General features: G+C 43.9%; 1 protein-coding gene across 2 annotated transcripts in view; it reads right to left on the bottom strand.

Annotated features, from left to right (window-relative positions):
• Positions 1–26,275, bottom strand: part of LOC138453733 (geranylgeranyl pyrophosphate synthase-like) — a 126,060-nt gene that overhangs the window by 11,743 nt on the left and 88,042 nt on the right. For both annotated transcript variants that reach the window (XM_069606854.1, XM_069606855.1), the window contains exon 2: positions 19,428–19,498. In XM_069606854.1, the coding sequence (XP_069462955.1) occupies positions 19,428–19,498 (71 nt within the window). The remainder of the gene's footprint in view (positions 1–19,427; positions 19,499–26,275) is intronic.

Below are 26,275 nucleotides of genomic sequence, written 5' to 3'. Positions count from 1 at the left end.
TTTATACAATGGTGTAAAATGAGCTAGATGAGTGAACAAGTCAATGGTTACCATGATGGTTGTATATCCTCGGGAAGGTGGTAATTCAACAATAAAGTCAGTGGCAATAACTTCCCAGGGTCGGGTTGGCAACGTAGGTTGTAGAAGCAGACCCGCCGGCCTCTGATTATCGTATTTGTTCTGACTACAAATAGCACATGTCTTGATGTATTGAACTACACTGGACTTCATCCCTGGCCACCAGAACTGTCTTTGTATAAGACGGAAGGTGTTGGTTACTCCTCGATGGCCGGAGTGAAGAGTATCATGGCATAGATTCATTACCTTCTGTTGAAGTTCTTTTGTCGGAATGACCACTGCATTGTTCTTGAATAAATATCCTTCCTTGATTGTCAGACGCCAGGGATTTTTCTTCGATATGTCCTTCCAGAGTTCAGATAATTGAGTCTGTGCTCTGATTTCTTCCAGGAGATTGATCGCTTGAGCTACAAAGATTGTGGGTGGAAACATTCTTGGATAGATCTTATCCTCCAAGGGAACGTAGTCGGGACGCTGAGAAAGGGCATCGGCAATCAAGTTTTGCGATCCAGGAACATGTGAAATTTGAAATTGATATTGAGCAAAGAATTAGGCCCATCGAGCTTATCTACTGTTCCTGCACTCCATGGATTGTAGGCCCTGAAGATTTCAGTGATCAGTACGGACTTGAACTGGATATTTAGCACCCAAGAGTAAATGTCTCCATTCAGTGAAGGCATGACGAATAGCCAATAACTCCTTCTCCAGAACTGAGTAGTGAGTCTCGCTGGTGGTCAGGGTCTGTGAGAGATGAGCAATGGGATGTTCCAACTTATCATCGGATTCTTGTTTTAAAACTGCTCCTATGGCGTAATTGGAGGCATCAGTTTCCACTAGAAAAGGACGATTTATGTCAGGTTGGGCCAGGATGGGGGCCTGGGTGAATGCTTCTTTCAAGCGTTAGAATGCCTTGTCTTGTGGTATAGACCAGTTAAATGGAACGTCTTTCTTCAGGAGATTAACAATGGGTTGAACAATCTCGGAAAAGGTGGGAATACATTTCCGGTAGAAGTTGGCAAGCCCCAGGAAGGATTGTATTTGCTTAACAGATGTTGGGGCGGGCCAAGCCAGTATGGCTTTCACCTTTGAAGGGTCCATACTAATTCCTTCTGAACTGAGGACAAATCCCAGATAGTGAACTGATGTAACATGAAACAAACATTTTTCTGGTTTGGCTAAGAGTTGATTTTCACGGAGACGTTGAAGTACTGCTTTTACATGTTCTTCATGTTTCAAGGAGTCCTTGGAGAAGATCAATATGTCATCCAAGTAGACGATAACATTGAGAAATAACATGTCAGAGAACACCCTATCCATAAAACGCTGGAAGACTGTGGGAGCATTGGTCAGACCAAAGGGCATGACTAGGTATTCAAAGTGACCAAAGGGTGTTCTAAAGGCTGTTTTCCATTCTTCTCCTTCCCGGATACGGATCAAATGGTAAGCACCTCGGAGATCCAGTTTCGTGAATATCACTGCACCTCTCACAGCTTCAAGGATATCCGAGATCAGGGGTAGAGGGTCTCTGTCTTTCAGGGTGTATTGATTTAGGCCCTGATAGTCCAGGCAAGGTCTGAGCTCTTTAGTATCCTTTTTTGGAACGAAGAACAATGAAGCACCAGCTGGTGATTTTGAAGGTCTTATGGTGCCGTTCTCAAGATTAGTGTCTAGGTATTCCCGGAGGGCTCTCTTTTCGGGTTCTGAAAGGATAAACATCCTGCCAAAGGGAATCACTGCTGAGGGTTCAGTATCTATGGCACAGTCTTCAGGTCTATGTGGAGGTAAGGCTTGAATAATGGCAGTAGAGAATACATCAGCATACCCTTGATAGATCTCTGGAACTTGTACAATATTGGAAACCATGAGTGGTGTCTCTGGACACCTTGGTAGACTTATAGGAGCTGTGACTGAGGTATCCAGGTTTAAACAATGGTTCATACAGAACTCCGAGCCCAGGAATAAGGATCCGGCCGTCCAGTTAATATATGGATTGTGCCTTTGTAACCAGGGCATGCCCAGAACCAAGGGGTAATGGGCTGATTTCATAATGTCAAACACAATCATTTCTTGATGATGATTTATGGAAAGATGGATCTCTCTTGTTTGCAGACTTATGGGTCCTGAGGAAAGAGGTCTTCCGTCAATTGCTTCCACTGGCTGTGAAAAACTTCTTGCTTCATATGGAATGTTATGACTTCTGACCCAATCTTGATCAATGAAGACTCCCATTGCTCCGCAATCCACCAAGGCCAGTATGGGGTATACCTTGTCCTTGGATGGCGATAAAAAGGCCTGTAATATCACCAATTTGTTTTGTCCAGGAGAGTTCAAGGATGGAATTGATGTGGAGCAAACATCGCTCTCCCGAAACCTTGCTCCATTTAGGATCGGGAGCTGGCGTTTCCCGAGCGTCGGGGAGGAGCCAGAGGACACTCTTTAACTAGATGTTTATCTGAGACACAATACATACATAAGCCTGTGTGTATCCTTCTTAACCTTTCCTGCAGGGAAATTGGTCCACAAAAGGCTCCAAGTTGCATGGGTTCAGAATCAGTGCTCGGATTCTTGGCAGATTCGGTCCTTGTAGTATTCTCTGGGGATTTTCTTTGAATTGAGACTTTATTCTTTTTCTTTTCGGCCTTTCTTTCTTGGATTCTGAAGTCTATTTGCATAGACAAGTCTAGGAGGGCCTGGAATGAACTAGGACGTCCCACTCTGGCTAATTCGTCCTTAATCTCTTCATTTAGACCTCTGCGAAACAAGGTAAAACTGGCTTCCTGGGGCCAGTCCGCCTCTTTAGCCAGCTGTTTGAATCTGGTAACATAGGTCAACATGTCTTGGGATCCTTGTTGGAAGTCGAGTAACTTCTCTTGAGCACCGTGGACCAGCTCTGGACGTTCGAACATGGTCTTGAGTTCCGCGATGAAGCCTTCATAATCATCCAGGAGAGCATCCCCTGAATTGAGTAAAGGAGTGGCCCATGTAAGGGCATTACAGGAAAGATGCGATATTATGAAGCCCACCTTAGCCCTAGGAGTTGAGAAATAGAAGGGCTTGAAAGTAAAATGTACCAAACAAGAATCCAGGAATCCACGTAAGGTCTTTGTTGAACCGTCGTATTTATCAACCACTCCTCCCAATAATACGCTGTCCTTGTTCACGGAGTCAGGTGACAAGACAAGCTGTTTTAGCGCCGCATTCTCGGCTTTTAAATTCTGCATCTCTGTGGAAAGTTCTTGCATTCCGCGCATCAGGTCCTGAATAGCATTCTCCCTGGTAGAATCCGTATTGATTGTTTGGCGTCTCAAACTGTCGTAAATCTCCCCCCGTCTCACCTGTGATCGGGATCTCCCTTGTTCGGCCGCAGGACTCTTCCTGTGGATGGTTCGGGTCTTGAATAGGCTCGCCCGAGCCTCGTCATGTTGCAGGACGCTTTCAGAGTTCCGGGAAGTTCGTGGTTCCAGGGTATCCAGGATTAGCGAAGAACGAGTAAGTAGGGGGGAAATCCAGGAACAGGATAAAGGCAAGGAAGGAAGTAAGAGGATCAAAGGAAATCAATGTAGAGAGTAAGCACATGTCGGTTCACTACCGAAGATACCGTTGAGACGCGCGGACCCGCAGGGGCGTGACCAATTTATAGTACGTGCCACGACGTGAAAGCTAGTGCGTAGCACGGAGCTTGGTACGGCCATGTTGGGAGGAAGAAGGAGTACAAGCCCTTCGTGACAATGACCATGAGGTCCAGAAGGGGCAATTTCGCCGGGTCATGACAGCTGTCTCTGCGGATACAGAAAATATAGTCGTTGCAGCGCAAGAGGAAGGGAGGACATGCGGAAACGAATCGCAGCTACAGTGTGCAGATGTTGAAGGTCGAGTTAAAAAAGTTGCAAAGAAAAAAAAACAAAAAAGGTTAGTTACAAACAGTTCATAACTTTAAAAAAATGTTTGTGCTGGGGACTATTTTATGTTTTTTTCCAGTCAATTGGACTAGACTTTATCTTGTGTTTAAACTGAACATCCCTTTTCCAATCTCTCCTCCAGTTACCCGTCGGTGTCAGAACTATACATACACAGACAGTGAAGCGAATGAGAGATGTTGCTTGCCAGACCATGTGCACTATGGAGGAACTATTAATTGAGGCGAGGCGTGTTCAGGCTCGAGATGCTCATGTCCAATGGCCAGAACATGAATTAACTGTGTTTGGAAACTACAGCAAAGTTGCATTGGACCATTGCTACTGTGCGACCACACCACCACCAGAAGATGTTATTGAATGTATTGAAGACAGCTCTGAAGTAGTTGCAGATCAATTCACACAATCTACACCCGCCAAAAATTTGCCACCCAAAAACCTGTCGACATTGTTGTGTTCTCCCATCAATGTTGAAGTAATAGATGTCGAAATGACAGAGAACGAACCAGCCGCAGCATCCATAGACGCATCAGAACTTGATTTCAGCGATATTACTTTCCAATGTGTTGAAATCTCCACAACGTCACAGGCCAAAACAACGTTGACGCAGGATGACAGTCTAATGAAAGAGAGCAAATACATTGTATTCAACAGTTGTTTGATAGAAATTATAAGTATGATGAAATGTGGGCATTCAGTTAGAGGGAAAGTATGTGGGAAGCCATTGATTAATGTAACTCGTCAAATAAAAGGCAATAACGTCAAAATAAATGCCGCCTGTCGATTAAATCATAGGTTCTCATGGTCTGCACAAACGATGCTGGGGAAAATGCCAGCAGGCAATCTACTGTGTGCTGTTGCATCACTTTTTAGTGGCTCCAGTTTTAGAAAGTTAGAGGCTTTCTTTCAGTTTGTGGGACTCCATTTCATTTCTAAATCGCTGTACTACATATACCAACGTGATTATCTGTTTCCGGCCATTAGTGATGCTTGGAAAATTGAACAATTGTCTCTAGCAAGTACATTCGAAGGGAAACGTTTCAGGCTAGCCGGCGATGGACAGTGCGACAGCCCTGGATTTTCTGCCGAGTACTGCACCTACCACTTTCAGGACATGGATAGTAAGAAAATTGTGATTTCGGTGGTCGTGCAGGTAACACAATGTACATCGTCAGTGGCCATGGAGAAACTAGGATTTATAAAATCAGTGGAATATCTTCAATCAAGGGGAATGCACATCGACCTCATAGCCACTGACAGACATGTTTCAATTGCCAAGACAATGAGAGAGCAGTTCCCACATATTAATCATCAATTTGACGTATGGCATCTTGCTAAATCAATCAGTAAGAAAATCTCGGCTGCAGGAAAAAAAAAAGTTTTTGAAAGTATTTTGCAGTGGTCCCATTCTATCACCAACCATCTTTGGTGGAGCTCAAAAACTTGCGAAGGGTCAGTGGAAATACTACTTGAAAAATGGCGGTCACTGATGCACCACTGTACCAACGTTCACCGCTGGACAGCAAATCAACATTTCCACCAATGTGAACATGGCCCTTTGTCCCCAGAGGAGGAACGGAAGAAGAAGTGGTTGATTCCATCTTCACCGACACACAAAGCCATTGAGAAGATTGTTTTTGACAAAACTCTATCAAGAGATTTGAGAGGACTGACAGAATTCTGTCACACAGGAGATTCGGAGGTGTTCCACAATATGTGCCTAAAGTACAGGCCAAAGCGCTTGCATTTTAGCTTTCGGGGCATGAAACATCGCACTCTACTAGCGGTCTTGGCCCATAACAGCAATGTCGGACGTGAACAATCTAGGACTAGGGGTAAAGCAAGGATGCCTCGCTACACTAAGGTGTTTTCAAAACAAAGTAAGCAATGGGTGATCAAACCAGTCTATGATGAAATGCAGTTCGACTTTGTGAAAGGCCTTATTGTTGCTGTGTTAGAGAAGCACAGATATGGAATTTTGGACGTTTCTGTGCAGAGCAGTGATCCATTGCCACCGAACATTGCGACTGTGCCATGTCCACCAGAAGCACAGCTGGTTGTGAAGTACAAATCCCGGTTTAAATAATTGCAATACGATTGTCTTTCTGTAAATAAATGTTATTGTACAGTGTACCTGTAACCCTAACCCCTACCTTCACCATCATGGGTGGCGAACAAGCTGGGTGTCATCTTTGAATTCTCTATATTCACCTCATATATGTGTATGTATATATTTTTCTCATGTCTCATCTCATGTAAACGTAAATGCTGCGCACTGTTGCGCACTGTTAATGGAGGGGAGGCTTGCGTATTGCAAATAATAAAACAAACAAACAATAAATCTCACTTTTAACTCAACTCCTGTGGTACTTTATACTTTCCCTGACCATCCGCCAAAAATTAAATGTCTCAATTTGGGCTGCAAAGCTCGCAGACAACGGGGACAAAATTGGGGCACTTAGAACGCGCCAAGCGGGCCGTGGCATTTGGGAGAGAAGCCAGTTCGCATTTGCACATAGAGGCGCACTACATAGAGGGATTCTAAACTTCAAGTTCTCACAGATGCCTATACTACGTGATGTTGCAAATAAAGAATGCGAAGGACAGCGGCTTTGATTTTCAGCTCGCGCCCAGATGAGGCCCACAAGTCGGACTGGAAGTATAAGGCTCCATTGTTTTTTGACCTTGAGACAGGGACCATGCCGAAAGAACTACATTTGAAGGGGGTGCGCAATAACGTAAGAGAAGATAAGGCAGAAAATTCAGAAACTAGACCGAGTTTCATTTTAGTTCAGTATACGAAAAATCGTTGTCAAGAGCACGGTCCGTTTTACGACTGCATTACGAAGAGACACAATGGAAATTTCAAATATAATGTAAGTAAATCTTTACACACTTTTATACCAGAATGAGAATTTAATGAATGGATGCATGAATAAATGAATGAATAAAGAGCTAGGAAAAGCAAGGAGAACGTGTTCGTAGTGGGCACATGGGCATGCAGGTCCACTGGTCTCACCGATCTCGGTCCTTGGCCCAGCCACTTTTCCCTGCACTGCCTACCTGCACTACAGGACTGTCTCTGTATCCTTCAGCCCCTTCTCCCAGCATTTACCTTGCACTTGCCACGAGCTGGCCCTATTATTTAATTTGTATTGAACTAACCATGTACAGCACTTTTACCCCTCCTCCCCCCTTCCCCATGCGCGATCAGAAAGACACCTGGCCTAGTAGGATCATTGTCTGTCTGCCCTTGTTCCCCACCTGCCTCGTCGCGCCTTGAAACACTTGAGTATAGGCGCGTTACAAATGCCATATCATATATCATATCATTCCTCACGCATGTAGACTAACTGTCGTTTATCATTGTGTGTTGGCCTCGATTTATTTTGTTACTTTTCGCATTGATTTTAGAGCCGAACATACTCCATTGAACTATCCCTGCAAGCAAATAGTTTCTGATCGGCTGTAATAAATAAAATGAGTAATATTAATGAAGATCGGCTGGCGAGACTAATTATAATTTTTTTGTTTTCATAACAGGTATTTGCTCCCCTTCTACTACTGCCATCGGTTTGAGACATCAGCAGATGGCTTTTACAGTAGACACCTGCAGCTTCGTGTGAACAACTGGAGCACACTGACAATTTTATGGGACGATCGCCAAGGGCCCACATGCCCTTACGCTGTACTAGTGGCTAGAAGCAACATATCAACCTTTACGATGGACTAGTGCCTAGTTGATGGAACAGCCTTGCGGTTCACCGTGCTTCCAAAGTGCTTCTTTTAACGAAAAGCAACACCCTGTGTACCATGGCGGATACAGATAAAAGAAAATAAATAGCTTTCGGAGTTCATATGGCAATTGCTGAATATTCTCTAAACATTTAATGTCAAATAAATGTACTTTACCAAATGTACCGTATTGCTGTTTGATTTTAAAGTACAGTTTCATATTCTGAATTGTGGCGCGCTGTGTTGTGAGATGGTCTGTGTTGGTTTCTGGGTTCTGTATGAAGTCGCGTAGAAGACGACTGGGCGCGTTTGCCTACGCAGCACAGTAACGTCACGGAGAGAGGCGGGGAATATGAATGTTTGGATAATGTCAGGCTCATGGCGGGGGAATTGATTTAGTGCCGCAAAAGCAGGTCAGCCAGGGCGATGCGGCAAGTGATAGAATTATCACAAAATGGCGGCTCCCTGGTGCCTGTTTTCGCGTGCGTTTAATGGACGAAAACTCGGGTAAGGTCCATAGGAAAGTTTTCTAAAATCAAGCCACTTAGGCTTAAAAAAACATGGCCGACCCGTAGGGACAATAAAATGTTTTACTAGACCATGCCTTTAATTCCCAACTGATAAACTTCTAATAAGGGCCTTTTAAAATCTTTTAGTTTCCTTATATAAGTCCTTAAAATCATTATACCATCAGTAATTTTACGATTTAGAAGGGCGTTATTTTCTGTAAATCCATTTGAACCGAATTTCCAAAACCTAGAAATAATATAATCATGTGTAGCTTCAAGGAGCATTTTCCATTTCGCAACTGCATGTTAGTTTTTTGTTTAAATCTTTTTTTTTATAATTGTTTTTCAGCAGTAAAATACGATCCTTATCATAACTATTCATATATTTCACACAATTCAAGAGTTGTTGCTTAGCTGACCAACACACTCATCAAACAGTTTACGTCTTTTATTGTGGTTTATTTTACCAAGCAGCTCGGTTTTCTAATCAGGGGGTAGATTATGTTAACAAACATTCTCATATGCCCCTAACATATCTTTATTCGTGGCTCGTGGCTCCAAACACTTTTTTTAGAGAAGATAGGATAACACTGTAAATTCAGGATGATATTATTCAGATATCTGAAAAATTCTCATCATTAATCTTTACTGAGGTAATATGTAGGTGTCATATATCAATAGTGAAGGACAGGAATTGATTAGCTAGTTCCAGCACTAGTGGGCAATGGTCGCTTTCAGATAGATCAATTACTGTAAATGTCTTCACTAATTATCACACCAATAGGTCAATGAGACTATATTTGGGTAGACGTTGTCCACTGGAAAAAGCAGCTGTTGCAGGTCAGTCACCAATACGCTCCCATTGCAGGCTCTGAGACCTAGATTAAGCCATATAAATTCCACTTTAAAGTCATACTTAAGTTGTCTTTTGGGGTAATCCACCAGTAAATCAGCAATGTTCCATGACAAAACATCATTGTCAATTATCAAACTGAAGGTTCAGATCACCTAAAAGGAAAACATAAGATCGTACGATAGAAGTGTTCCTTCTGGCTTCTTTACTTTTTCTGTGTACATATTTACCAAGAGTATATTAACACCATCCCTAAGGATTTTCCCCTTATAACAGAATTTAGAAAAACCTCATCTGTTACATAAGGGCCCGGCAAGGGGAAAGGTCTATCTTCTATGTTGGATCCTACTGGCACATACACTCTATGTTCAAGTGAGTGCAAACGTCTGACAACAAATATGATTAAGTTCGAGGCTTATATAATATTTAGAAGGATCACTCAGTGCCTGATGGTGAGAACACCCCAACAATATCGTCGCAAATTACTGTGCAACACCAGCATCGATGCCTTATGGAAATTAATATAATTATTCACCAATGAGTCTCCAGATTCTCTAGCACCCCTGTTTTTATTTTTCACATTAACCAAGTAAATGGTTCCAGACATCTCTGAGCTTGGCTTTGAGGACTATCAAATTATCTTCTGGTTCTTCTAGAATCATAATTTCATTTTGACAGTTTTATTCCAATATGGGTTTTAAACACAAAGGGAATATCTTCATAACTTGCATTTGTTACAGCCTTTTCAACACTCTTCCACATAGGGTGACCTATCGGCAACATGCCTAATTCAGAGAACATCAACATTGATTTGGACCTCATTATAAGTATGGCGGTCCGGACATAAGTGTGCTGGTAGCAGCCTACCAGCACCCTTCCCGGGCCGCTATATAACAATACCGGTAGGGGTCAACAGTGCTTGTGCTTCAGTGTCCCCATTCCTGTGGAGTCCTAATGGACTTCACGGGAATGAGAATTTACTGTTTCCACCACCTGCCGTAATATCCCAGTGGCACTGGGAAGTCAGGCGGCGGAAACAGTGTTATGGGGTTGTCAGTAATCCGCTGTCTACCAGCAAGTTTTCTGCCAATCCGTTAATGAGGTTCTGATTACTTTTATTTAGTTGTTCCACATTTGGTACGGGCATAAGAGGGTTTTTGCTTTTTAAAATTAATTATATGTCCCCTTTTCTAGCTTGATTTTCACAACTACTGGCAGCAAAGCCACGGCAAGCCGATACATCTTTCCTAATATCTTTCACTTGCCCGTGCATGCTTCCAACCACACTTTTTAACATTTTCCTTCAGTAGCCCCCCACAATTAAGGCAATTTAAAGCATGTACAACAGACGATGTGTGGGAGCAAGGGGTTGTTTAGGCCCCCTCACACATTTAGCACGATGTGGACCACTTGCTCGTACAATAGCTGGGGAGCCTCCATTGTCTGCATGCTAACAGTAGCATAAGCGGGGCTGTTGTGAGGGACAATTGGCTTCCATTTTGTGTGCCCTCGACTCCATCTTTGGACTAGGCCTCACTGCGATAATACGAAAAGGCTTCTCTCCCCTCTGCAGCGCCGCGCACACCGCTCTCATGGACCCCACCTTTTCTCACTCTGTCTGAAAGCTTCACAGCTCCATTGCTCACGGATGCGCTGGGGACAACTGAAACAAATATACTAATGTAACATCTCACTCTTCCTCTGAGATCACTGTCCTGTGTGTGAACGGGCCCGAACCATGTCTTGTAGCTCATCCATCTCCACAAACCTGCATGTGCCCTCTTACCCCTGCTGTTGGAAAATTACTGCCACTATAACCCTGTGCCTCTTAAGGTATTCCCTTGATGTACCAGAAGTGTGACCCTGCTGTGAAGCCTACCCCAGTGTGCCCCCTACTAAAACCAGACCTCTGCCACAGTATATTGCACCCTATAACTAACAAATGTCAGCGTGCCCCATAGTTGCTTTGATGCACACAGGCCCACCCCATGATTGATGTTATCACACTGACCAAGACCCCTAAGTCTGGTACTCCATATAAGTCCCAATGAGTGATGTTCTGATTATATGCATGCACTTTATAGGTTTACAAGGATTTACTTAAGAATATACTAATCATTGTTTATTACATGTCTAATGGTAGTTTTTCATGCTAGCTTAGTTAGTGTCTGCCCTACCCCACCACAACCTAACCCTCAGCCCTCCTGGACACTGGCAGCCGGACCACGTGACGCTCACCCTCCCGCCAACGGAGCAACCAATCCGGATGAAGCAGCGCATACAGTTCCATATGTATCCATGTCATTCATCCAATCCCAAGCAATTGTAGTCCTGTATAGAGCGATGTCATTGATGATGCTTTGTCCCTTGATAAGTTCATGATTTTGTAATGTTTTGCCAGAGCGCTCTCGAGGCAGCAGAGTTCTCTGGATGCCAACTTTTTATAAAATAAACTAATTCTTGCAACCTGTTCTCTTAGTCTCATTCCCCATTGGGGTGTTTCATATTTATTTGGATTTGCATGTGTAAGACGGGGAGTGAGCCTTTACACGATGTTACGCATGTCGCTTTATCAACCATGATATTTAAGGAGAATAGTATCAACATCCCAGAAAGTTTCTTGTGACACAGATCTGTTAGGCAGAATCACATGCATTACCCTTGGGGAACACTACATGCAATTAAGACTACAAGTGTCAGTACAATTTCACCTTTGGTACAAGCCTGTACTACACAGTTATGTGGCAGCAGTGGCTGAGCAGCCAGACTTATCCCAAGAGTTGAGTGAGCAGTAGAACAAGTTACACATATGACCAACAAATACAGTGATTCAAACAAACACTTACTCAAGGTTTCTTGGTAAAAGAACATACATGATTTACACAATCAGTTTGAAAACATTACACTAGCAATAGCAGCTCAATATCATATACTAATATACTGTTCTAGAGGAGAGGAATTCACTGGCGGGCCCATAGGTCAGCACTCATCCTCAAGAACTTGTAAGACAAGATAGCTGCACCATGTGACGGATGGGGGCGCAGGATTCACTTACTCCGACACGACTCAATAATGAGGACTCAGTAGTTTGGCAAAGGGAAGACTGTTTAATGACAAGTACATCAAACAGGGAAACAAATGGGAATCAGCTGTAGTGCGATCAACTGCCTCACTCCGACTTCCTCGAACTTCAGTTGAACAGTAATTCTTATAGGCAATATTCGTCATCATTGACGTCTAGCTCTACAAAACTCGACATGCAAAATAATTGGTTAGGAAAGGTAACTTAAGTATAGGTACTATATCTGTATATGATAATAGGGCATGCAAATTGGATAACTCTTATCTGGTGGGCGTCTACGCCCATCCCACTACATCACACGTGACTGATGTCATCACAAGTACGACGTCTCATTGGTTCTACTATCTATAGGACTCCAGATAACTTGGTCCATTGTGATTGGTCAGGTTACACCCCTAGACATAAATCCCCATTTTAATTAGCAGCATGCAGAATGGACACCCAGGTGCCTAGTGTCCCACGTTTCATCCTGCCTCCCTTCCAACAATCAGTATTTTAGGGCTGTGTCAATTAGTTGGTTGGGCATGGCCTCGGATCTGCAGCCTCTTATCAGGAAAAGTTATGGCATCCTCGGGTTCTGGATGACATCAGGCGATGGTACCTCTTCACGTCAGGCTGGTCACGTGTCTGTTCAGCATGGATCTGCTTCAATTTCCGGCTTTTATTGTATTTATTTCTGCTTCGGCCCTACCACCTTCCTGGGCCTCTCTTATCTTGACCTTCCCGGGCGAGCTGGTATGCTCTGAAGTTTGGTTCTTGCGAGTTGACGCTCTCCTCCCTTCTCTCGGTGACCTTGATTTCCCAAGCATGAGCCGCTATCTGTTGAGTTTCGATTCCGCTCTTCCTCTCTGTTCTGGCGGAGTTGTGAAACTTGGCCTGCCAGGCCTCTGGCAGCCTGGACCCATTTCTGCTTTACAAAATGGAGTTGTACTCGCATAACGTGCCTCTTGAGGTAGCTATATAGTTGGCGCATGCCGCTTCTAATGTTCTACAAAGCATTGCAAGCAGTATTGTTTTCTTAGCTTCTTGCGTTCCAAGCTTATTTACACACATTTGACAGGTCGGTTGTTCTCATCCTGTCTATTAACACGTTTCCTTATTTTTTAGCATCGTCTCCTGTGTTCGTTACATAGGTTTGCATAAAAGCTTGTTCTAACGTGTCTTACTCACGTTCTGGTTCGGGCCATTGTCATTTCCATTGGCTCTCCATTAAGGCTCCTGGGGTTTCTTCGTGGACTCTATGTAGGTCCTCCTCATTTCGTATCATCGGCTGGTATGGCTGTCTGATAGGGTACCGTGCCGCCCAGGGTTGTCTGGTTATGGGCGCTTCAACAGGTACGGATCTTCTAATGTACACTGGGCAGAGCCCCATTGCAACTCTCTGTTGGTTCATTTGCTCTTCATACGTCACGTACCTTGGCGAGTACCTTCCTGGTACCTTGAAAGGAGGGGCAGGGGTGCAGGTCACGTCTGGGACCTCCTTTACAATACTACAAACACACAACCAATAAGTTACTGAACAAGTTCAGCTCCCCTGAAGTGGGAGCAAAATGGCACTTCAGATGCTTTTAAAAGGGGTATAAAGACAAGGTTATAAGAATCAATAGCACAGATACTTTCATACGCAGGGCAAAGGGATTCAGTAAACTACAACCAGCAATTCAGTTCACAGGCCTGGGCCAAAGTCAATGGTTCAGAGTCTTTGTATAGGATAGCACAGTTCTGATAGTAAACAGTTAAGTCTTTGTCACAGATTTCAGAAGAATTTGGGTAGGCGAAAAAGTTAGACAAATGTTTAGGGAAGGACAAGCCTTCGAAGTTAGGAAAGTTTCACAAACTTTCACCATGGCCAAAAAGATTTCTGGACCGCGTTTGCACAGTACCTTTAAAGTGAAGAAGAGCTGTAGGTGAGGCGGTTGTTCCTGGCAGCTCAAGCAGATCTCGCTGTTCCTGAGCTTCAGTCGTGGGGACAAGAATGAGGATGTCGGGAGGTTCCTGCACTGGCCAGGGATGAGGCCACAAGCTTGGCAAAACGTCGGTTTAAGGTGTGAGTGCCTTAAAGACCACAAACTGGTATCCTTCCCACTGCCTATCCGGTTTTCCACAGCACTCTGCAGAAAATTCGACCAGGAGGGGAAGGTGTCCAGGCGGCTTACGAGTTGGTTATTGCCACCAAACTCAAGGGAAGAAGTTAACCTTGAAGGGCTTCTCTGTCGATGTAGTTTCAGGCAATTCGGACCTGCAGCAGGGCTTCACCGGTCGTCCAGTAGTTGCAGCAGTCCTCTTCCTTCAGCTCGTCTTTGGTTATTTTGTTCCAGTGGTCGACTCTGCTTTCCAAGTCCCAGAGACCTGCTTTTAAAGAGTTTTCCTCATTCATTCCAGCCTGGCTGTCACTCACAAAGCAGGGTGGCTGTCCTTCTCGGACAGCCAGCCGGCCAATCACGTCAGAGTGCATTCAGGTCTCCTAGGAGACTAAGCACAGGGAGTTTCGGGCACCTCCCTTACATCCTGTCAACCCCAGACACCCTGCGCCAAAGGAGGGCTTCAGCACTGAAGCCCGCCAAAAGCCAACGAACAAAGGGACCAAACATTGTTTGGTGCGCAGATACAAACACAAGAAGGACCTTTACTAAAAGAAATGGCGAAAAAGGTCGACCGGTGTCTGTTTTTACAGAAAGGTCTTGGGCGCCATATTGAAAAACATGGCTGACTGGATTTTTAGCTACCTTTGTTCGCGGTCAGGAAAAATCATGGTAGTTTGATCTAAACCACTGCCACCAGCCTTTTAAAGTAGGAAAGGGTAACATTTGACTGTTACATGAGTGTTTTCACTTGGGGGGATGCTAGGCAACCCATCCAGCACTCCATAGGAAGATAGTGTGTGCTGGGTTTGTAAATTTAAAGAGACTAGTAAAGTCAATTTAACTTTACATGCTCTGGGAGACAGTAGTCAGTCCCAGAGAAGGTATTTAAACCTTGGGAAGTCTGAAAGACATCCCTGTGCCACTGCACTGAAGGTGCTGTGTGACACACAGAAAAAGATGATGCCTATGGAGTGGTTTTAAAAGGTGTCCAGTCAATTGGTCGACAGCAAACTGGTCGACTGCAATTTGGTCGACACCATTTGGTCGAATGCCAAATGGTCGAATTTTTTTTTTTTTTTATATATGTGTTTTGTGGGTTTTCGTGTGGGGAAAAAAAAAAAGAAAAAAAAGGGGGTTGGGGGGGACCCCCCCAAAAAAACCCAAAAAAGGGGTAAAAAAAACAAAACAAATTCGACCATTTGGCATTCGACCAAATGGTGTCGACCAGTTGTCCTGTTGACCAAATGTTTTCGACCAATTGACTGGTAACCGTTTTAAAACTCCATAACCAAAGAACACAAAAGTAAAACACACATCAAGATACATGGAAGAGTGAGAAAAAAGGCACAAACTCTTCCCAGGTAAAAAATCAAATCCTAGAAATCCAGTAAAGTTGCTGGGGGTCTCAAAAGGTAAGGGAAATTAGCACATTCTTGAGAATTCTCCCTAACAAGATCTAATAGGCGATGTGGTGGGGTCCCTAGACTGTGTGTTTGGGGCTATTACATCCTTAACAATGTCCTCCCGTTGCTTATGTGGCCTAACGCTAAGATTAGCCTCAAGAGGGTGCTTCCCCATGTGTACTGCTTCTGTATCATTGTGCCTATCAATACAAGCTAAAATCTCAGGCTATTTGGAACAGGGATGTTTGATTGATAGATCAAATCTTCACAAGTACCACAAGCACCGCCCTCATATAAGTTATCTTGATTCCTTGATTTTTCATTATTTGGGCTCCATACACCTGTTATCATATGTATCTCTACTGGAATATTATCATTTTTGCCACATTCCTTCGTTACTTTTCTAGGAATTTCATAAGATGTCAAACTGTCACCCAAGGCTGCAATTGTAAAATCGGAAAAGGATTAGTGCTGATAATGAACAGTTATTCCTGTCCTGCGTTGCCCATAATTGGTATGCTAATTACAGTATGTAACTGCCTTGTCAAATCCCTTAGTTATGTTCAGATCAATGTAATTAATTTGAAAAACATCAGAATTGTCAATTTTAACGCAATTTGAAATACATGATCTATGTATCCTGACCTATCTTGGATCTCATTAATTGAAGCATTTGTCTTTGATTGGTTTACTAATTACAACCGATGGTTTAGCAGACTTAAAAAGAGATAAATATGTGTGCTTTCCTTTTCAACCGCTTATACAATTAAGTATGATAATAAAATAATAAAATAATACAACTATATAGCATACATCAATTTAAACTCAGTTTATTAGCACAATATTAAATTAATTTTGAAAGTTTTATAAGCATTACATGTATTAACATGTATCATACAAATGAATGTGTATAAACAAAAGTACACGTCACAACACAATATTCGATAATACATTTCAGGCAATAGCCAATTTCACATTTTACAGATCAGAAGCACAAGCTATACCCCAAGTCATATTTAAACTCATCAAATTATATCACATGCCCAGGAGCAGAGTCCAAAAGTACTAATAATCCAACAAGCCGGTGTGGGGCACATCCCACAGCTCAAGTGGCTGCCAAAGTCCGAACTCTCATCTCACTGCACCCTGCAAATTTAAATTCCACACTCTTTTCACCGTTTTAACTTGTTCCCAGCCTGTTGCATAAGGCATAGGTTCGTGTAATAGAGAAAGAACACAATTTTGTGGGCTGGAATCAATTAGATGAGAACCCGGCAGCCTGATTCTGTAGCCAAATACAGTTGTCTAGAATAGCTGAACAAAGCGCCAATTTTAGCAGCAATATTCAGCACAGACATCCAGCTCCTGTATAATATAAAGGGGAGCACTATCACAGTGCAGTAAACTAACCACTTTAAAAAAACAGTGGGACGAGGCAAGGCAGTTATTTGTATATCAATGGAACAATGATGGCAACAGAGCAGCGGGTTTCAACAACGAGAGACAGGAATACTATTCCTGTTGGGTCTTGCTTCCAAGTTCCTGCCACCTCTGTGGTGTCGCCAGTCTCATTGTGTTTGGAGGACGAGTCCTCTGTCTGTTGCCATTGATTAGTGGGCTGTGACTCACGGGAAATTAAGGGGCAGGGTTACCGCCCAACGGGTAGTTGGAGATACGCAGATGATGAATAAAGACGTGTTGCACCCCAGCTCTGTGTCGGCTCATCTTTAGTGATATGTTGCATGAGTGACACGACAGCGTGAGGCGGTCCACGTAGCAGAACATCACAACCTCCAGCCCCAAACAGATGAAAACTGCATGAATGCCCTTAGCATGTGCTTCTCCCTATAATCATAGTGTACCACGACTCCCTCACCAGCCAAAATAGTGTGTGAGCCCTTAGTTTGTGCAGGTTTCACTCTGTGAGCTTTTGAAGTACTGCTTTTGGGTGTTGTCCTCCCAATCAGTGCTGATCAACACCGCTGGGTCCTAATGCACAACGGCTCCCACGCCAGCCGAAAACAGTGTGTTGGACCTTAGCCCAGGCTTAGTTCTGTGATCTTTTAAAGCGCTGTTTTCCGGTGTCATACTCCCAAACAGGGCTGCTCCACACTTCTGGGTGCTAGTGCACCATATCTCTCCCACAAGCCAAAAACCGCGTGAATATGCTTTGCCCTGCAAGCTTTTTACCTATGCTCACGAAGTTCGCCTGAACTTCTCGTTTGCCCGCTTCCTTTTCTACACTTAATTGATCTGGAATATTCTAAGTTTTAAAATTATCACAGCGTCTTCCTGCTCTCTCTTCTGCTTTTCCTCTGCCCTATAAATAATAAATCATTAAAGCCACCCGATCAGTGGTAGTTGCCACATTTACCTACAACAGCCTCCTCAGGATGTGGATTCACTCAAGTAGTCAGACATTTCAGTCACGTTCAAAACTATTTCTAGCTCACTTTGACTCTGGAAATTCGATTCAGGTCAGGGCCATATACAAGCACATCCATGTTGAACACCCACTGTCCATAGGGCAAATGTCCAGCTGCAAAACCACACTACTGGAATTGTGCAAGCAACCATTGTAGGTGAATTGCCAAGGGTCAGCTTTCCTGTACTTCCTGACATGCTACATCTGAAACCAACCAGAGTGAACTCAACATACCAAGACTGATTAGGCGACTCACCAGGGCAAATGCTGTCCATGGTACAGCCCCTGCTATCAGAGACCTAGGTTTCAGATGGGCATACATCAGGGATTGAATCCTGGTTATATGATATGGCATTTGTAACGCGCCTATACACAAGTGTTTCAAGGCGCGACGAAGCAAGGGAGGGGGAATAGATGGAAGACAGAGACAACGATATTACTAGGCCAGGTGACATTGAGGTTGCGCAAGTGCAGGGAGGGGGAAGGGAAAAGTGCAGGGGGACAAGGGAGGCGGCAGTGCAGTACATAGGATAACAGTAAAATAAATAAGGACAATATATAAAGTGCGGCCAGCTGGTGGCAAGTGCAAGGGTAAGTGCAGACATCAGGTGTCAAGTGCTGGTAGGGGGCTGTAGGGATACAGAACAGTCCCTGAGTGCAAGAGTTGCCAGGGGGCAGTGCAGGTTTGCAGGTTATTAAATTGTATAGCTTACAAGTACTCAGGTAAATAGAAAAAAGCAGAACAATGCAGACTGGGATGCAGCAGGTCTGAAGCTTAGGACATCTGACTTAATAGCACTGATAGATAACAAGGCTGATGCGGTCCTTTCCTTCCTCTTATCATTTTCTTTACTTCACTCTTCTATCTTTTAATTACTTACTGCAATTGTGGTCGATTAGTTAGTATTTGTTTTTTACCTACGATGCCGAATCGCATTTCTAATATTCATCAATGAAGAATGTAAGTGGGCTAGATGAAAAATAGACAGACATTCTACAAAGAAATATAGCTGTGGAGGCTGATATCAAAGCGTTGAGTGTCATCGCATTGAGTAGCTGGACCCAAAGTAGGTGAACTATCAGAAGGAGGACGATGAGGCAGTGGTTGAGCACCTAGAAATCTAGCAGCCCTTGAATTATTAGCCCTTTGTTTCTGGGTCTTTCTCAATGTTAATAAACATATAACAAATGTGTCTGAACAAAAAGTGGGAACACCAAGGCAGATAGGCGAAACATGCACCTTGTCATGTTCTATGTTGAAACCACCCCATACAAGATCTTCACAAATAAAGTGTAGTGTCATAACACGAAGCAGCAAAACAACTATACACAAATATAGAATACCTGTGTTTTGTCTTCCGGAACATTCAGCCAATGGTTTAAGGCTTGTGAAAGTTTGGTCATTACTTTTTCCCCTGTAATACATCAGAATTACATCATTTACAGGCTTTGTTGACATACTTAATTTCAATTAAATGCTATAAATAATGCCTTTCTTTCAAGAAGTTAACAACGCACATTATTAAAAATCAAATCTCAGGTACACTTTACTTTCTGTATCAATAATGCAATGCAGGTATCTACTTTTACCACACCTTGCACCCACCCATGAACCTTATGCCACTTTCCAGTAAACCTTATCTTAAAGTTCATTCACAAAATGATGTACCACTCTCAATCGATCACAATGATCAATATCCAAACAAGCAAAGTAGCTGCTTCTGTCCCAGGAGGACACCCCAGAGTCATAGAGTGCTATCGTTCCCCACCTTTCTCCAGCTAAAATGTTCCAATGATCCTCTACTGCCATCATCACATGATTGCATATCTGTATAACAAAAAAGAGGGGATTTGTTAATCACTAAGAATTCCAAGATGAGGAATCCCGGAATTCATGGGTGCAGAGTTCATAAATAAAATGGAAGGGAAAGATAAAAAGGGTAAAGTTATTAGGTTCATAACCTTGTTTAATAACAAGACTAAGGGCATTAGAAAGATTTTGAACAGATATTGGCGTCTTTTGACACAAGGTGTTAAACTGAACCCATAATTGATGATGATATTTCTCCTCTCTGCGGACAATGGTGGCTCCAAGCTTTTTTGAAGAAAGGTTGAAATATGTGGACTCAGGTTGGCTGACTGCTTAGCAAGAATAATTTATTGTATGTCATAAATGTAAATGTCAATTTGGAGTCAATACTAAGACATATATTAACCCACGAACAGGATGCCTGGTAGAAAAGAAATAAGGAAACTCATTATCTGTGAAAGTAAATATCTTGTATATGTTCTGACACGTGATTGCGTAAGTGGTGTATTGGTAGCACGATTCATGAGCTAAAGGTCTGTAGCAGCACAATAACAACAATAAAAAAAATAGATTTTACCCTCTGGCCAAACACTTTAAAGACAGACATGGTGGGCATTTCTCCGCACTGACATGTATTGCTATTGATTGTGCCCCTGAGAATCTTCGTGGTGGCAATAGAGAAGATGTCTGGGACAGAGAGAGGCTAGATATATTATTGATTGTGACGGAAAACTCAAAGAGGACACAACAGAGATGAGGAATTTTATGTGTTTTGGGGCAGGAAATGTTCTGTCGCTCTGCAATATTGAATAGCTAGACCTTTTTGAAGTCGGTTTCTGGTATTTATTCTGATGTTTGATTATGTTTAGGCAGTATGGCCGGAGGAGAGGGGCCATTACCGGTTGGGTAATGCCTGGGCCATAGTTAGAAGCCTCCAACAGATAGGTGGAAGGGGGTGGGACTTCTTGCAGAGGCATTCAGCTGCTCCTCGACAGCGGGTTGGGCGATGGCAGACTGGGTGGGGGAGGTGTGTAATGCTTCGGAGTTAGGGCTTCTCCCCTGATTTTCAGAGTTCAACGTCACCACTGTACTCAATGGTATGACCCTCAGGTAAATGCGTTAGAGTTCATTGAACATCCCATTCCTCTTATATACTCCTAAACAAGTGAATTCCCGGAAGATGGGTTACTGTGCAAATACACATGCACTGTTGGGGAAATGTGCATGTGAGGCCATGCAACCATGGGAAGCACCCATGTGTGCCGTGAACGTCCAAGTGGCAAAGTGTACCCTTCCGCTCCATCACATGTACAAGCTTGCATGAGCCGTTCTCATTGATCTGTAACCAAACCTGCCCATCAGACAAAATGTGTGAAGGAAAGGACGTCCATTCATCATGTTGCATGAGTGTCTTTCTAGCCCATGTATAAGTATGCATAACTGACAGCATGTCATTGTCCATCCAACAGGCTCTCAGTTGACTCTGTCTGATGAGGAGGAGCTCACTTCTTTGCAGGGGACTTCCACTGGTGGCAGCACATCAATCTCAGGCCCTTGCACAGGCCAGCCATGGGAAAAGCAGAAGGAAGAGCAAGAGCCATGCACCAGGGCCAGAGCACAGCAGCACCATGGTAGCCATGCCAAGTGGTGAGACCGACACAGTCCCCACAAGTCTGGCCAGTGACCCTCTCCACTACCAGTGCACATGGCACAGCACCTGATGGAGGCAAACCACATTCAGCTGCAGGTCCAACACCCCTAGGAGCTGCAACTGTCACACCACAGCCAGCCCCTATGATGCTCCTTGAGGAGCAACAGCCAGACACTGGCACAATGGCTCAACACCTGCACCCACCCGCCCCCTGACTACACATCATCAACTGAGGCAGACACCCATTCTCAATGACACGGTGATCTGGATACAGGTAGTGATGGCAGTGGAACACATGATGCAGAGGGCACTGGGTTCAAGTCCTCCTGCATCAGTCCCGGCCCTCTCCATAGCTCACAGGGTGTGACCCAGCATTCACTAGATGCCACCTGGAGGAGGCTGGACGCCATGGAGCACCACCAGATGAACATCGAAAACATGGCAGAGATACAGAGGCAGCATCTGCAGGCCATAAGTGACTTTGTGTAGGGCTCCTCACGGAGAATAGCCAGATCATTGGCAGACCGGTGCTGCCAATTTTCTATGGCATCTGATGCAAACACAGCTGTGGGAGGGTGAGGGAGCTCACAGAGGGCCATTTGGCATTTGCAGAATCTATGCACACAAGAATGCTCCTCACCCTGCAAAAACCACGCCCAGGAGTCTGAGGCTGCCACCTCTTTCACCCCCGTGGAGGGGTCATTGGCTGGGAGCCCATCGCGCCAATCCTTGCGCAATGAGACCTTTACACTGCCCGAGCGGGCAGGCAAGGGCAAGTGGCCATGAAAATGACTTGAATAATCTTGAAACTATTTCACTGGGCACTAAGTAGTTGCGTGGGTATGGGTATTGGGTATTGGGGATGGGGGATGTGGGTGGCTATGGTTTTTGGAGATGGATGCTTTGCACAATTCACAATAAAATGCAAGTTCACTTAAACAAATGCATGGACAATTATTTGTAGGTGAAGGTGATATATTCAAAACGTGGCTGCATACAAAAATGAGAAGCAGATGAAAGGTAATGTGTCTAGAAATAATTGTCAATTATCTACTGCCACACCAGACAACTGTCCCTGCCTTACACCTGCTTACCGTGTGGCAGCACTTCACCTACAGAAAGTGAGTCGTTGTCCTCTGGGGGAGGCATCTCATCATCAGGGGGTGGGGGACACTTTGCATTAGGCAGAGGTTGTGCCACGTGGCACAGACGACAAAGATTTCCCGAACCTTGTCTGGCCTGTACATTAGGGCCCCCACCCGATCCGGTGGAGACACCACAAAAGTCCCTCCAGTACGCCAGAAGTCTGACCGATGCACAGCCTGGTCCTGATGTATTCCTCATTGTAGACCACCTCCTGTGGAGTATGTGGAATGCACACAGGTCTCATTAGCCAAGGGTGCTGGGGGTATCCAAAGTCACCTGCTAGGGCAAAGGTGGCAGTCGCAGTTCATTGAGGATTTGTGGCATTTTTCAAGGCATGTTGATGGACACTCTCTTGATGCATTTATTGTGCATTGTTGTGCAACATGGTTTTTCATACCAGCAGCTGAATGAAGTGTTATATACTTTGGGTGTACATATGCATTGTCACTTTGGGATACACTGTTGCCACAGGTCACAACCACCAGTCTTCTCATATCCTGTGATCAGATCTGCAATGTGTATATTGTCTGTGATGGGGCGATGTGTTGCTATTATGCATATGTCCTGATGGGTGTTTGGTTGTTCTTGTGAATTTTTGAGGTTTCTGCGTTCCTGCTGTTATGGCTTCACATACATGGTTTGCAGATTACATGCAATTAATGTCTGCCATTGTTGCATCGTCATTGGCTGTGTAGGTATGTGTTCCCAAAGCGTTGTGGTTCCTGTAGCCCTCTCTTTGTGTATTATTTACTTGTTGGGGCAATATGCATTAATGACATGCTAATACATTGTCCTGCAGGGCCTAGTCATGTGGGTTGGTGGATGTCATGTTTGGGGTGAGATGACAGGTCCTGCATGTACAGGACCTTGACAGGGCATACGTTAATCAGTAGTGGTAATCTTCCCCTCTGTTACATAGCATTGCACTTGTACTGTGAGAATTGTTTCTTGTGATTGCACTTGTACTCACTGTAGTGAGTCAGAAGGAAGAAACAGACTCTGAATTGCAATTCATAGAGGTTTTTATTTAACAAGAAGTGGCAAACTCCTATCTTTCCCTAGGCTATGGATGTTCCCTACCTAACAAACTAAGGTGCTCGTCTGTTGTCGGTGCAAGTCCCTAATCAGTTCGCTGTCCAAAACTACTCTATCCTGACCCTACCATTATAATAACAAACAGCATGCAGGAGAATGACTCCCCTCTCCTGTTGTCTTCCTCAAGTTCAATTCAATACAGCACACGGAGATACCTTTGTGTCGCCACTGTCATTAATCTATACAGTTCATCTGCTGGACTCTCACAGTTTTCAGGATGATTCTCTGCTTGGCTCTTCTTCTTTAGCTCTTACTTTTCCGTTCCATCAATTATCCTTTTCCTCTCATAGGATCTTTCAATATCTTTTATTTTACTCTTAAAACAGTATTTTGTCTTTTACTCTTGTAAAATGCAAACTATAGTGTTCTAACACTCTTTTTCATTTTTCTTGTATTCTTCCTTCTATACTGGGGTCAGTATGAATGTTCATGCAACCTTTATCAATTTTTATTGGTAATTTCTCTGTTTCGTCTTGACTGATGAGTAGGAAGGTTCCAATAATGATTGTCACCCCTTCTCTGTATTTTTAAAGCTTGCCATGGACTGAGACGAGTATGCGTGTCCCAGTGATTCGTATTATTCTCTTTCTGTATCTTTAACCCTTCTAGTTTACTAAGACAAGAAGGTGTGTTCCAGTAATGCTTATTATTCTCTCTCAGTATCTCTAGCACTTCTGGTTTACTGAGATGGGTGGGAGTGTCCAAATAATACTTATTATTCTCTCTTGTTCCCCTCCCGAGTCTCCTCACATCTGGTTTGCTGGGATAACTTCACTAGGGTCCTGCGAGAACTGGGGATTCTTTCCCCTCGTGTCGGGATTCCTTCTCGATCTGGTAACCGGCCAGCTCATTGCTCGACTACTCCTTCCTTCGGTTCCTTCTCGGTCCACCTCACTTCTGTACTATTGGCATTGTTGAGGGACCAACGGGTCCACCACATCTCTTCAGCAGTCATGCCACCACTTTTCCAATGCTGCACGTTTCTAACCTGCTTCAGTTCACTCGGTTTCTTTGCACGCTCGATTTCCACTTCAGTCTACAGAGCTTTGGAATTCTATCTGGATTCCCTTCTCTGAGTTCAACGCTGCGCATCCAGGGCCATCAAGGGCCTCATAAGCTGGGCAGCTCGAACTTTGTTGTAGCTCTTCATTCAAAGTAGAAGGTGGGCTTATCAAGACCCTCTGTGTCTCTGAAGGATGTTCAATGTGACTTGCCCCTGACGACCATCGTGATGGCCTGAAGTAAATTATGGAGACCTCCCATTATACTGAAACCACTGTCACTCCGTAACTGCATATCTGTACAGGAGAAGTGATACACACTCACCAGTCACAGACCGCTGCTGCTTGTGTCTGTTTTAAAGTTTTTAAGTTACATGCTAAATTTTGTGCCTGTTGTAGAAAATGATATGCCAGTATAATCTAGACTAGCACGAATAGGATGATGTATAATCCATAGAAGACTTAGTACTAATAAATATACTATGTAGGTAGAGAAAATATAACGGCAAACCAACATATTGCTGCAATGAGTAGAATGGGCATAGTTGATGTGTTAATAGACTGCCTTGCTTAGAGAGTGTATTACCATGTATTCTGCACTGGTCCTCGTTTCATACATATTTCCTTTTGGCTTCAGTAAGCACGGATTATTTTTTCATAATATTCATGCTTGCTTGTTCCATGGCAATTTGTATGAAGGTTTCTCAAATGCAGTCGAAACCAGATAAGGGTGGCCTGCTCCAATTATAGCTGTTTGCAAATGCGATACTGCGTGAACCCTCCACACCCAGGAGTTGGAGAGTTGACAATTTTATGAATGCCTCTTTGAAGTATGACCAGACAGGCAGCGAATAGTGTAGCCACCCACATGTGATAAATTAAGCTCGCCCTCTCAAAAGTAGCTAATGAGAAGGAAAGCTATAAGAATCAAGGTTGTGTGGGGAGGGTGCATGCATGTGTTTTGGATCCGGTCTGCAATACTGTCCTGTGATGTCTGCTTTGCTCTGTTTGCTATTCGTCCCCCATCTGGTGGTTGGTCTGGAGTATTACAAATTGTTTACTAAATTGAAAAGTAAAACATTGATCAGGGTGGTCTATGTATGCGTCAGCTGCCTAACCCTGTCAGAGTCATCCTGGGACCCTTCCTGACCTATGACGGCAGGAGGGGGCTACTTGGGCATAAGCCAGAGGCAGCCCTGTCCCAGAGGCAGGGACAGATAGAGTTTGTGGAGGCTCAGAACTTAACAACCCCTCCTGTGCCATGTGTGCCACCCTCTCTCGGTACCTCCCAGTACTGTTTATAGCCAGTGTTTTCTCTTTTCTTTTTCAGAACGTTACTCTGAGAGTACCAGGGAGCAATCAAAGAAAAGACATTCGAGAACTAAATGAAGTGGGAAACAAAAGCAATGCAATTTATATGGGCTATGAGCTTTTACTACAACCAAACAACGTCCAGCTCCTCAGAAAACCAAAGACTCCCCACAATAAC

Source organism: Ambystoma mexicanum, chromosome 4p, assembly GCF_040938575.1.
Source record: "Ambystoma mexicanum isolate Mex_15411 chromosome 4p, UKY_AmexF1_1, whole genome shotgun sequence".
Taxonomy (NCBI): domain Eukaryota; kingdom Metazoa; phylum Chordata; class Amphibia; order Caudata; family Ambystomatidae; genus Ambystoma; species Ambystoma mexicanum.
Note: the sequence above shows the minus strand (reverse complement) of the source record. Positions and strands in the feature narration are given on the sequence as shown.